This window comes from Mastacembelus armatus, chromosome 6, assembly GCF_900324485.2.
Source record: "Mastacembelus armatus chromosome 6, fMasArm1.2, whole genome shotgun sequence".
Taxonomy (NCBI): domain Eukaryota; kingdom Metazoa; phylum Chordata; class Actinopteri; order Synbranchiformes; family Mastacembelidae; genus Mastacembelus; species Mastacembelus armatus.
In genome coordinates, this window is record NC_046638.1 from 18,743,084 (window position 1) to 18,756,086 (window position 13,003).

A 13,003-nucleotide genomic window follows, 5' to 3' on the forward strand; every position below is an offset into this window, starting at 1 on the left:
AGACCTTATAGCTCAGGTGTTTGTCTGCCATGGAAAATTCACACCAACTGACAATTTAACCTAACCTGCTCGTCTGCGTGGTAGGAAAGCCTGGTTCCTGGAGAAAACATGCAAACTAGTAGAAAAACAACAATCTTGCTGTGAAGTGACAGAGCTAACCACGGTGCTGTGCTGCGATCAACACTTCTAGTGGCATAAAATTCAACTGAAATAAATTATTACATTATTAGACTTTTCTGTGTAAGTTGACATTGTGACCTGTAGGTGTCGCAAGAGGAAAGCACATGAGTTCATCCTCTTATGAGCTTAAAATGATCATAATACAGTATGCAGGTTACATACACATATAATATAAAGTATGTGCTGACTACATTCAATAATAATCACTTGCCAAAAACACATACAAAGAACACTATTGTTCTGTCGGTCCACCACTTCCAACTCCCATAGACCCTTCACTGTTTGCTGTAGCCTCTATGCCATTAAGTAAACCTGGACCCAAATTGTTTCCATAGCAATACAATTTTGTATTTGTGTTAGTTTACAGAGTGTACAGAACACAAGCAAGCACCTTGTTTGATTTTATTTTATTTGCTTTGATTTGTCAGTTATTCCCAGCTACAAATAAACCAGTGGTCATTTTTAAGACTCCAGTGTTATGTGTAGTCTATTTACATGGCTTTAGAATTTGAGAGAAATCTTTTGACACTGTAGAACAATCATACATACACAGTGACCCAAAATCTAACTTTTTATTATCGTATTTATAGCTCAATCTGTAAGTCAGGACACCAGTGTTGAGTGTAATAAAATTCATTTACTGTATTACTGGGTTTTAGTAGGATTTGTGGTTAAGAATTTATGGTATTCTGCTCCATACCTCACTACATTTCAGAATGAAATACTGAAACACCACTACAACAAAAATTCATAACGCTGGCAGTTAATCTGCTGATTAGATCTTTACCCAGGTGTCAGCCACAATTTACCTGTTATTATAACATTTTTGTTTCCCTTCTTGGGATAGTTTGATGTTGTAAGGTGCTGTGTAAGAACTAGTATTCTTGACTAGAACTAGTATTTATAGATGTCATTTTAATGTTTCTTTAACCTCGGGCCAAAGAAGCATGAATAATTTTGTGCTGGTTGCGAAACCTTCCTGATTTGGAGACAAAGGCAGGCACTCTTTTACCCAAGTGAATGCAACATATTGATACAGAACTGTGGCCACAAGCAGTTTTCTGTTTTCATGACAAATACTTTCTTTTTTAACAGTGTATATTGTGGCCACGTGGTATAAATGTTATGAACACCATCCATCTTTAATCAAAGGTTTTCATTATTGATCAGTGAAATTATTGCTGACATCAATTGTTTTTCCATTAACAAGAATCAATGGCTGCGAAAAAAAAATGTTTCGGGGCAGTGAGTGGTTACTGTGGTAATCACATGCCCTAATTGGTGATGTCCTTACATAACTCTTTGTCTTTTTAATTATCTTTTTTTACACACTTTGCTATATCAAAATGTCCTAAACAGTGATAATCCTACTGGTTTATTGCTTTTATCTTGGTTATAATTGTTATCCTGTAAATATTTATGGTATTCACTGTTTTGGGGTATTATGTAATACCAGGGCTGTTGAATGGATAGCTCTTTATTGAGGGGTAGTTGTTTTTTGTTTCTGTTCAAATTGTATATAAATATCCTTAGAAGCAATACACACTGTGCTATAATTGTGGAAATTCTATGCCTCTGCCATGTCTGGTGCATGGGTTGTGGCAGCAGCTTCACAAGCATGAGTTTATGTCGAGTTGTGTTAGTGCAGAGCCGCGTTGCTGGGGCTGTGTCAAACAGGGAGTCACCACAAGAGGGTGGGACTTAGGCAGCAATACAATGCTGGTGTTTGTGCAATGGCCCCTGAGTGGTGGCTGGCTCTCTCAGATCGCTCTCGCTTGACTACCATTTCTTCATGCATTGTTGAAATGAAAGGAAAGTGGATAGCTTAATCCTGCCTGTGGGATGCACTGAGAGAGGTAAGACCCCTTTTCCCCGCTGCTATGTCTCTGTGATGGAAGAAAATGAAGTTTTTTGAAAGATGCCTGGTGAGGCTTGTGCCTTTGGAACTGTGTGAGCAGAGTGTTCTGGTGCCGTTTTTAGGGCAGCAGAGATCTGGGAGCTGAAGGTTGGCTTGGGGTAAGACATCCTTGTCTGTGTTTTGGCAGGGTCACTACTGTGCGTGAATGGAGCTGAGCTGAAAGAAAGTTTCACAGAAAGAGGCTCAGTGAAAGGCATGTGTAGAATGTGAGCAGATTCATCAAAAAGAAAATGTATTTCAACATGTATTTCAAAGTGAAATACTTGGAGATAAAAAAGTTAGAGTGATGAAGAAATGACAACAAAACATACAAATCAAGATGAAAAGATGCACAGTGGAAAATGTCCTTACTCTCGGAAGAGAAAACGGGCAAGGATAGAGTGAAGGTTTACAGTGGCAAAAATAGAGACAGAATAGAGGTGTAGAGCTTAGAAGAGAGATTAATTAGGGAGTTGAGGGAAAGGAAGGAAGCCAGGCAGGAAAAGGGCAGAAAAGGAATGGACGAAATTGAGAACATAGTAAAAGAATTGTGTTGTGAACCCTAGATAGGGTTTCAACACCATTTGTATTATTTGTAATACACTTCTTAGGCTAGACTATAAAGTATTATTCTTATTGAAAGGGAAAAAAAACTTGTCTAACCATTCATATCTCCTTTTCAGTCCTTTGTAATGCTGGATTTCAAATGCAGAAAAAAGAATAGTGGTAAACTGTACATTTTCAGTTCTGCCCTCCTGTCGATCAAATCCCTTCTTGCTGGCAGATTAAAGAGACTCAAGGTCTTCTATCTCAGTGTGGTCATGCTGGTATACGCCTATGTTTATATTTATGAAGGACTAAGTCTGTATTTTATAGACCCTGATATTCAGTGTAAGGCGTGTCATCACAAACATAGCCTGCTATCATCCTTATAAATGCATCCGAAATGTCTGTGTAACACAGCTGTGGGAGGTAAAATACCTAAGTGACATATAGAACAGAGAAATACTGGTCTCACTTGAATGTTTTAGAAGCATCTTGTCCACATTAACTGTTTGTGTTTGTTGCTCCAGGCAGTGGGAGAGACATTGGGTTTTGAGGTACAACAAAGCAGAAAGTCTGGCTGGAAGACACAGATCCAGCATTGATGGTTTTGGCCACAGCAGAAAAAGGACGCCTACCCGTGCTGCACGAGAAGGAGAAGGCAGTCCATTGCTGCCTCAGAAGGAGAAGCAGTGAGCTGCTTTTGTGGCCTGGGTGGGCAGGTGAGGGTTTAGCTGTGGTGATATCTTTGGGCTGCTTGCCAAAGTGTGGGAGGGAAGAGGAAAGGGAAGAGGAGGAAGTGGAAGAGGAAGAGGAGAGGGGAGGAGGAGGAGAGGAGAAATAGGCCTGAGCCTGGAGCTGAAGCACAAGCAGGATGGCAGAGAAGAAAGTTAGGTAAGTATCTTTGCCTTGCTTGTTTAGCTAAATGAAGAAATATTTTACTGTAAACTGCAATTTTGTTCATGTTGGTCTTTTACAGTGTTTTTGTGTACGTCTGGAGGGAGGAACTCATTGTGCATCTTTGTCCATAAATGGATGTGTCATTTGCATAGCTTGTGTCAGTGACTACATATAAATGGGTCTGCATTGATGCATGTGTCTATGTCAATCCCTTTGCAGCCTCCCTGCTAAGCTGATTAATGGGGGTGTGGCAGGCCTGGTTGGTGTGACATGTGTGTTTCCTATTGACCTAGCCAAGACCCGCCTACAGAACCAGCAGGGCATCCAAATCTATAAAGGAATGTGAGTAGGGGTCCCCTGGCACCTGTTAATCCACTACTGTTATTAATCTCAAACAAAGATAAGATCTATCATGCTACTGCAGTTTTTTGTCTCAGTATCCATGAACTATATTTTGGAGGGGTGCTGATAAGTATTTATTTATTTTATTCTGCATGGCAATATGTACAAAAACATTGAAGTAGAAAACTGTAAAACTTTTTCAAAATATCTGTATCCTTCTGCTGATAAACTATTTTCCATGCACTCTCTGGTTCTCTAATTTGAACCATACACAAAACAATTTCATCATGACTCATACTTCACCACTGAACCTCAGTGGGAGGAGCAGCAGAGCTAAAGACACTTTCCCATATTTAGTCCAGCGATTTAGTAAAATTGTAGAAAATTCCCTCATGGGATCATATTAGTTGAATGGATATCTGTATACAGTGTGTCTTTTGATGGCCTGGATTCGAGATGGTAATTGTGAATCAACTGTTGTCCTTACTGATTTATTTGAATCCTGCCAAAGGTTAAAAGTTAAGTTCAATTGCATCATTAAGTTCTGTTCAGAAACAAAGTCAAGCAATGCAGGGAAAAAGACACACTCTATGTCCTCAAACGACGCACTTACCCAGAACTTTTAACTGCACACATCTGGTGGGCATCAGCATTGCTGGCCGACTGGGTGTGGCCTTCCTGTGTTCAGAAGACTGTGGTTTTCCTCTATGAGTCACAGTGGAAAAATTGGTTGGATAACTTATTCTCCTCAAGGCCTACTGATTAAGTCAGATTTTTTTCTCCCTGCAAAGAAAAGAGAGAATTTTTGAATTGTTAACACAGTTCTTTGGCATCACTGCCGCTTTTAAGTTTGTTGTTACAGGAAGGACGGGCCATTGTGTATGTAGGCAAAAGGCCAGGCTGGCGATAGTAGTAACAAATAAAACATAATTTTACAGATCTGACCTAAATATATACATATATATGTCAGTGGAGTTAATGGGGAAAGATTAAACCAAACAAAAACAGACAAAATGCCAACTATTTTTTATTTATGTGTTTATAGGCTGGACTGTCTGACAAAGACGATACGCTCAGAGGGATATTTTGGATGCTACAGAGGTATTTTTTGCATTTCTAATCCCTGCGATAAACAGCACTACAACTGAGCTTTACTAGAAGCTTAATCTGGCCACCTACGCTGTTGTTTACCTTGCAAGCCCTAAATCTTTTTATCATAATAAGTGTCTACTGCTATTAGCCCATAGTGTTGAGCCGTAAGCTGCTATGTAGATTTATTCTATTTCTGTACTATAGTGGAAATTATTATGTGTCACTGTCATCAGCCTGCTTCTCTTTTCCAGGTGCAGCAGTCAACCTCACACTTGTTACGCCAGAAAAGGCAATCAAGCTGGCTGCCAATGATGTCTTTAGACAAAAGCTCTCCAAGGATGGGTAACTTGATTTTTCACCCTCATTGATACATGATATGATGAATCCAAATTATCTCAAGACATACAATAGGTCTAGTTGAAACATTTCCTACCCTGAAATACTGTATATGACACTACAGTAAAGAGCTGTGGGTTGTCTGGAAAACATAAAAACAAATTTCATTAAAAAAAATTAATATTATAGAAGCATATAGTTGTTAATGCTGCATATCTGTTGCTGCTACTGTTTTTAGGCATTTGCCCCTATGGGGTGAGGTGCTAGCAGGGTGTGGGGCTGGGACATGTCAGGTGGTGGTTACCACTCCAATGGAGATGCTCAAGATTCAGCTTCAGGATGCAGGAAGGCTTGGTGAGTTGGTGACGGGATTAAACACTTCACAAAAAGCTGTTACACAAGTTTACGCAATCATTAATGTGCAATTAGTCAGTATTTATAGGACTGTAAGAGGATGTGATATATTTGTTGTATACTGTGTTCTCAAAAATATTCAGTGTCAGTATTCACCCATTGCATCTGAATGTGATAAATGGTGTATCCATCTTTTTCCATAGTCCCTTTCTGCTTTCTATAAAGTATAGGCCTACTGTAAAAGCTTCATAATAAATCAGAAAATAAACTGCAGTACCACATTTCTTGAGTAACAAAGAGCACACGAACATCACTGGGTTAGTTTAGGTCAGATCTGCATTAGTCTGTTTTCTAACCTCAGTCAGTCTGTTTATCCATTAGCTGCACAGAGACCTGTCCCAGCTCCAGCTCAGGCTGCTGCTCCTGGTCCAGCTCCAACATTAGTGGGCCCACCACCACAAGCTCGGCCGACCCCTGTAAGGCGGCCCTCTGCCACTGGGATCACTGCGGAGCTCTTGAGGACTCGTGGCCTGGCTGGCCTATACAGGGGGGCAGGAGCCACCTTAATGAGGTAATACACATAAAGACATTAATCACACTCTCACATGCACATTCATAATAGCTCCTGAGCTTTTTCGTCTCTTTTTTACTTCAAATCTATCTGCACATATACTTTGCAGCTAAAGTAAAATATATAATGTTCTCAGTGAAACGAGTAAGAAACACTTATTTCTGTTTGTTTCTGGTTCATGTTGCTGGGGTTACACATTTTTTCTTTGCTCTCAGGCTGCAAAACCTTCAAGTACATCACACATTGTCTCTTCTCCCATTCAGCCCTGACATTGCTGTTTTAATGAATTGATGTTAGATTGTGTAAGCCATGCTGCATTTGTTGTATTTCCTGACAGTCAATCAACACTGATCAATATATTCCTGCAGCTATGTCTGGCTGGTATGCTGGAGTTAAATGGGGCCACGTTACTTTCTCTCTCCAAACTTCTCTCTTATGACTTCACCCTTCTACTAATTGCTTGCACTGTTTCTCAGGATATCCATTTTTTTCTGTTTCCTTCAGACATTACTGCAGCATTACTCTCTGATTCCTTACTTTCTATATTTAATCCAGAATTTGTAAACCATTCTTTCAGGGATGTCCCTTTCTCAATGATTTACTTCCCACTGTTTGCCAACCTTAATGTGTTGGGTCGGGAAACGGTAGTTGGCCAGGGTGATGTGCAGGCCCAGGCACCATTCTGGCAGTCCTTTGTTGCAGGCTGCACTGCAGGCTCAGTGGCAGCTGTGGCTGTAACACCACTGGACGGTGAGTTGGAGAAAGAAATCTCTTTAGCATTTTAAAGTGTGACCATGTTACCTTTGAAAAATGACATAAAACAATCTTCTTCTTACAAATGTGAAGTTAAATTCATAGGCAATAAAATGCTCCCTCAGTTCAAAGGTTTCACTACAGCATCCATTAGTCTGGTATGGTCAGTAGCTTACAGTTGGTAAGGTTGGTTGATGTAATCTAACTTCACATAGATAATTGGTTGTGTCTGAAATTAATTCCTCCTTCACTTCTCTGTACATACATAGATAATAATTATTATTTAAGAGTAAATTAAGATTTCAGACACTTGGTCTCCATCCTTTTACTCTTTTACTTCTCATCTAGCAGAATTCAGACACTCACATAAAATGGTGGACAGTAAATATAGTGAGCAGTGAGTTGTTCTGGCCACAGGTATTGTGTGGAATGCACAATTCTGAGTTTTGGACTTCTATACCTGTGCTACTATTTTTATTACACGTATGTTAGCATTTATCATTTTCCTGTGACAGCTATTTGTGGCCACAGTAGCTGCTGTTTGGCGTAACTTATATCTGTATATGTAACAACAGTGTATTGTGTGTTTTAAATGCCTTTGCAGTCATCAAGACTCGTCTGCAGACCTTGCAAAAGGGTGAGGGGGAGGACACGTACAGAGGAATTATTGACTGCACACGGTAAGACAACAGCTAATAAAAAAAATTTTTGCTTTAATGTAATAATATGCAACACCCTAAATAATAATGACTTTTCTCAACCTCTTTCTTTCCATTGTTTGGTCTGTGTACCTTTGCAGGCGCATCATGAACCGGGAGGGTCCATCAGCATTCCTAAAGGGTGCAACATGTCGCGCTTTAGTCATCGCTCCTCTTTTTGGCATAGCACAGGGTGTCTACTTTCTTGGGGTGGGGGAGATGGTGCTAGGTTTCCTTGGATAGAAGTGCTTGGCATTGGTGGTGGCAATTGTCTTGTCATTGTACATATAATTTGCTGCTTTAATCTGCAGTAAAATGAATGAGACAACTGAGTGAACAGTGAATACAGAGAAAGTGAAAAATGACCACAATCTGCTAACCAAAGGAAGAGGACTGGTCTGAGACATGAAGAAGCTTGATTTACTAGTACGTGGACAAACCTGTTCACACTAATCATGTTTGTGTAGGGTTTTACATGTTGTCAGCAGGGTTCCATAGGTTGGTCAAGGTCCTGTATGTGTGTGAGTTACCTGAGGGCATGTGCCCCAAACTGTCTTGAGTTATCCCAGTGTGCTCAATGGAATACGTCTGGAGCTGTTCTATTCACCTGGGAGAGATTATTCTATCTGGTTGTATGCTGTTTAAGGCTACTAACTAAAATGCCTACCAATCTGACCATTTGTATGGTCCCCATGAAGACCTGTGTATCATCAAATGTAAGTGACAAATTCCCCTTTCAGTCATTACCATAATATTGCTAATACTACATAATATTTGACATCACAGTCTGAACTGTGTATTTAGTTTGAGTATATTTAGTGTTTTTTTTTTTTCCGCTGGAAAAGGACAGTGATCTCACTTTGTCTACTTTGTTATGCATTCTTCCCACCACATACATGAGGTCTGACCTGTAATCTCGGATTGCTTCACTGGATTGGGAAGTGCTGCCTGCCAATGTCTCTAAGGACATTTGTTAATCTGCTGGTAATGCTTTAATCCCTGTATTAGCATACAATATACTCTAACACAGGCCACAGGTTAGACTGATGGGCCACCGTCTCATAGCCTTGACATCCTCTTCTGTACCGCTTTGAAGGGTTTACATAAAACCTGGAAGAAGCCTACTGCTGACTTTATTGCTTAGTTACACATAAAAATGTGTTATTTCAAATGATATGCGCACAATAACTAAAAAATTAAATTAAAGCCTTACTGTGTTTAATTTCTAAAGTATCAAAGCTCTAAATGGAACCTGTGATGCTGGAACATTGTTTTGGTACTTGAGTCCTTGAATACTTGAGGACTGTTATATTTGTTAGACCCAGGAAGGGAGTATGGCACCTTGTCTTACCAACCGTTGGCTATTGCTGAAGACCACTGAGTGATGCTAAAAGCTTCTTCTTTTTTTTTTTTTTTTTACATTTTTAATGCAAGACACAGTTTGATGTGGCTAGTGTACCTCTGCTACTACCTTTCCCTCACTGTAGAGTGAACAAAGCTTGAGCAAACAGTACAAGCTCTAAATATAGATTTCTCATAATTGCTGATTTCTCTGTTATATACATTTATTTGGTTTTTGTATTTTAAGTGCTTCAAAACAAATGTAAACAAATTTTCTCCATCCACATGCACACACAGTCAAACGGTTCTGTTTGACAAACATATCAGATAATTAACCTCATTATAGTCCACAGTAAGTACGTGTAGGCAAACGGCCTTCCCTTAACAGCTGAAGGAACACAAATTTACAATTTAAAGCAGTCTTTTAGACAGGTGCACAGAGAGGTGATGTAGAGAGCACTTGGACATAAGTAAAAGTGCACTTGTTGAATTGATATTGTCCATCAGTAGAAAAATAAAAATGATATATAATTGCATCCATAGCACCTCATAAAAAAGAGGTTTCCTTGACCATGGTGACCGGAATTGTTCAGAGTCTTGCTCACTAAGGTGATGATCTGTGTCACATTAAAATGTTTGTTGCTCTTTCCAAATCCACTGTTAATCCATGAATTTGCGGTTGGGGTTGGCACCAAACAAGTTCATTCTGATTTCAGGCATCATCTGTCAGGAGGTAAAAGTCAGGACTGAAATGAGGAGTTCAATAAATGAAAATGAAATATCCTGGTTAAATTTCCAACATTGGTGGTGACACAATATCCCAGAAACCATTGCACAAACCTAAGTGCAAGTGAAAGAGTTAAATGTTTTTATCCAAGTTAATGACATGCATACCTCTGGACAAAGATTAAATTTGGCAAATTTTATTTAGCATGACAATTTGCCTGAATTATATAAAGCTGATTTTCACTTTTAAATGTCATATCGTTGGATAGCTACATTTGGCTCACTGGAAGACATAGTGGTCTGTGCTGCCCTCCATAGGAAAGTACTAAAAACTGCTTTTAGTATGTTATTAACGTCAGAAACAAGGACTTGGATTTTAGATATATTATCAAAGTTACTTCACCTGTTGTGCCAGGAGTTCTAGTCTGCTCTCCAAAGTGTTGGAAACCTTGATCTTTCCATTATCATTATACACTTCGACTCCTCCGCAACTGTTAAGACACAAAATGAGAGAACGCAACTCAGTTCAAGTATGTCTGTTCTTCACCCCTTTCAATCTTTGTCACAATTAAAAAAAAATGTAACCTGACAACATATTTTAAAAAAATAAAAATATGAGTTATCAAAATAGATTAAATCATTTTACATGTCTGATGGTAGAAAACGTTCCATGTCAATTCTGACTTCTATGTTACTCTTCACAGCATCTTTGTAGATAGGAATGTTCTTAGTAACTGCAGCCTGTCATTAATAAAACAAAATACCACAGCACTATGAGCTATCAATGTAATGACATGTTACAGGTCATTTAGGAGAGCATATGCAATCGCATTACTGTAGTCAGCTAAACATCACCTGAACAATTTCTACATCCTGCTGTCGGCAGCGAATAGTAACTTTAGGCTCCAGTAGTCGGTAGAATCCCTGAAAAGTGGATAAGCACAAACTTAGGTAACTAACACAATCACTTGTTGATTTGCTTGTATCTCAAAATGAGAGCAGCTAGAGAATTTACTTGAAGCACCAAGCCCTCCAACAGGGTGGAGTACCGAGCAGGGTCTTTGGCAATCTCTGCAAGTCTTTGACGGGCCTCTTTCAACAGATCCTGAAAACAGAGCATAGGGGGAAAATGAAGAAAGAATCTTACAGATTAATGTAAATTACTTTAAGTCACATGGATTTTTTATACACACTCAATTTCAGATGTTGTGGAAACAGACACATTTATGAATCACTGTATATAGGTACTTATGCTCACATGGAAATAACTTCCCCTGTGGTGAATGGGAATGTTATATTCTTATGATCTCGGAAGCATACAGTAAATGAATATCCATTCCCTTCAATATTAATGGGGGTAGTTCACTTGAATAGAACGAAATTTTAGAAATTTAATTCAGGGATGAATAGGACTTAAAATAATGATGCATGGATCCTAACGGTGGGTATAAATAAGTAAATCAGATACACTACATGAATCAGCTATATTTACATCAACTAAATATGTAAATATGTGTAAAACATGAGCATGCTCTCTAACCGCAATCATGTCGTCACGGGCCTTCAGCACCTTCAGCCTCGCTTGGTTCATCAGGTTAGACATCTGGCTGTGAGGAGTGCAAGGACGAGTCAATGAGTTAATGAGCTCATATATCCATTGCTTTGTTTTCTTCCCTTCATCAACAAGTCAAGGCTCCAAAAGCCACTAATAAAATAATATTTCAAAATTCAAATATTTAAAAACTGAGCAATGTCCTTACAAAGACAGGCCAAACTAGACAATAAGTGAGCGTGTTAAATTATCTTAAGGTAGCAGAGGTAGGTATGTTTCCTTAAGATTTCAGTGAGTGAATGAATATTAATGAAGTGTGTGATCCTCTCTCACTCTCACCAGTGCATGTGCTTGCATACAAAACTACACGTTATTATTTATGCAAAGGCTTTGAAACAATGAGGTTGTATCAATGACTGCATTATGACCAGTAAATGATCATCAACTCACATTTTTTTATGTTGTTCAATCTGCTTTTCCTTCTTCTCATAGTATTCCATGATTTTCAGCCTGTGAGTTTGTACCAGGCGACCTTTCTCAATGTTGAACTCTTCCTCCGCCTGTAAACATATGGGATTGACAAGTCTTATTACTGGGCACTGCAGGGAAGAAAAACAATCACAAGACTGACTGACAGGCAGGCAGACAGAGTTCAGTTACCTTGGCCTCAATTTCCTCAACTTTCTCATTTGCCTCTTGCTCAATGAAGGCCATCATGTGCTTGATCTGCCACAAGAGACAAACACGAAACAATTATTACAACACATAGCTAGAACTGTACGAATCATATTATAGCGATTTTAACCAAATAATATTTCTGTATGTGCGTAAAACATGCACCTGTGATCTATTTCTGTGTTCAAATATCAACACGGCTTGTGTTTACATGTCAGAAAAGTTTAAAATGCAGCCATTCCCACGACTTTCAGACTTTATCCGCACCTATAACAATGTCATGTTACCACACCAGTGTCAAGTGAAAGCCAGAGAAAATGAGCTAACTGTAACATTAACATATTATTAACATCAGAGCGTTCAGTAGCAGCCTGGAAATTTAAACACGCGTGTTTTTTGGTAACAGCTAATGTTACAAGTAACGGTGGTTCAGGTTTTAGCCTGTCAGCTAGTGTTTGTTTTGATTGTATGTTTAACGCTACCTAAAGTTTCAGTCACAGAATAAACATGTCAGTGTGACAGGAGCGAGCCTAGCAGTGCAGACTTTACCTGTTTCTGTACGTCAGCATCGGTGAGCGCCATATTTGTCCTTGAAGTATGTTTAAATGTTTGTAAAAATGTTTTCACGGCCCAGTAAACTGCAACAGCGCGCAGAAGAGGTTTTGTACTTGCAGAGCTACCGTCATAAGTTCGAACAGTACTTCCGGTTCTAACTTTCAAAATAACAGACGTGTTGAATAGTTCAAGTCCTTCGAAAAGGAAACTAACATTTTTCACAACCAAACTGTTTTAGCTTCTTCTTGTGTATTTGGACAGACCTCTGGGTCACATTTGACATGTTTTATATTTGAGGTTTATAAGGTTATGAACATCAGAATTCTTAGATGTTTTACTTTTTCAACAGGTAACAAATTTTTATGATTTTTAGATTTTTTTATAGAGGAGAAATCACAATGAATAAGCACGTGCTTAAGCTCTGTACGTGCGGTTGCTAGGAAACGCTGAAAGCTTAATTAATCATATCGCAAAAATAATTGTGACGT

General features: G+C 39.0%; 2 protein-coding genes across 3 annotated transcripts; one reads left to right on the forward strand and one right to left on the reverse strand.

Moving 5' to 3' along the window:
• Window positions 1-1,898: 1,898 nt before the first annotated feature.
• slc25a18 (solute carrier family 25 member 18) lies at window positions 1,899-8,872 on the forward strand. 2 transcript variants are annotated; one of them, XM_026311525.1, is made up of 11 exons: window positions 1,904-2,036; window positions 2,161-2,196; window positions 3,151-3,514; window positions 3,740-3,862; window positions 4,908-4,963; window positions 5,206-5,296; window positions 5,529-5,644; window positions 6,026-6,215; window positions 6,793-6,965; window positions 7,573-7,648; window positions 7,768-8,872. In XM_026311525.1, exons 3-11 carry the CDS (start codon window positions 3,495-3,497, stop codon window positions 7,907-7,909), a joined length of 987 nt encoding a protein of 328 aa, XP_026167310.1. In that variant the 5' UTR covers window positions 1,904-2,036; window positions 2,161-2,196; window positions 3,151-3,494; the 3' UTR covers window positions 7,910-8,872. The 2 variants fall into 2 exon arrangements, with proteins under 2 accessions (XP_026167309.1, XP_026167310.1); XM_026311524.1 differs by lacking the exon at window positions 2,161-2,196 and having other exon boundaries at window positions 1,899-2,036.
• A 341-nt stretch (window positions 8,873-9,213) lies between these two features.
• atp6v1e1a (ATPase H+ transporting V1 subunit E1a) lies at window positions 9,214-12,638 on the reverse strand. The gene is made up of 9 exons (XM_026311526.2): window positions 12,510-12,638; window positions 11,946-12,011; window positions 11,736-11,845; window positions 11,274-11,340; window positions 10,749-10,838; window positions 10,589-10,657; window positions 10,380-10,474; window positions 10,137-10,224; window positions 9,214-9,730 (listed from the first exon to the last, which is right to left on the reverse strand). Exons 1-9 carry the CDS (start codon window positions 12,540-12,542, stop codon window positions 9,668-9,670), a joined length of 681 nt encoding a protein of 226 aa, XP_026167311.1. The 5' UTR covers window positions 12,543-12,638; the 3' UTR covers window positions 9,214-9,667.
• Between the last annotated feature and the right edge of the window lie 365 nt (window positions 12,639-13,003).

Excerpts from the sequence above, each read along its gene's own strand:
- slc25a18 (XM_026311524.1), top strand. The coding sequence starts at position 3,495 with ATGGCAGAGAAGAAAGTTAG. Across the intron at positions 3,515-3,739 it reads ATGGCAGAGAAGAAAGTTAG|CCTCCCTGCTAAGCTGATTA; the intron begins GTAAGTATCTTT and ends ATCCCTTTGCAG. Across the intron at positions 5,297-5,528 it reads CAAAAGCTCTCCAAGGATGG|GCATTTGCCCCTATGGGGTG; the intron begins GTAACTTGATTT and ends TACTGTTTTTAG.
- atp6v1e1a (XM_026311526.2), bottom strand. The coding sequence starts at position 12,542 with ATGGCGCTCACCGATGCTGACGTACAGAAACAG. Across the intron at positions 11,341-11,735 it reads ATTGAACAACATAAAAAAAT|CCAGATGTCTAACCTGATGA; the intron begins GTGAGTTGATGA and ends CACTCCTCACAG. Across the intron at positions 10,839-11,273 it reads CCCGTGACGACATGATTGCG|GATCTGTTGAAAGAGGCCCG; the intron begins GTTAGAGAGCAT and ends CTCTGTTTTCAG.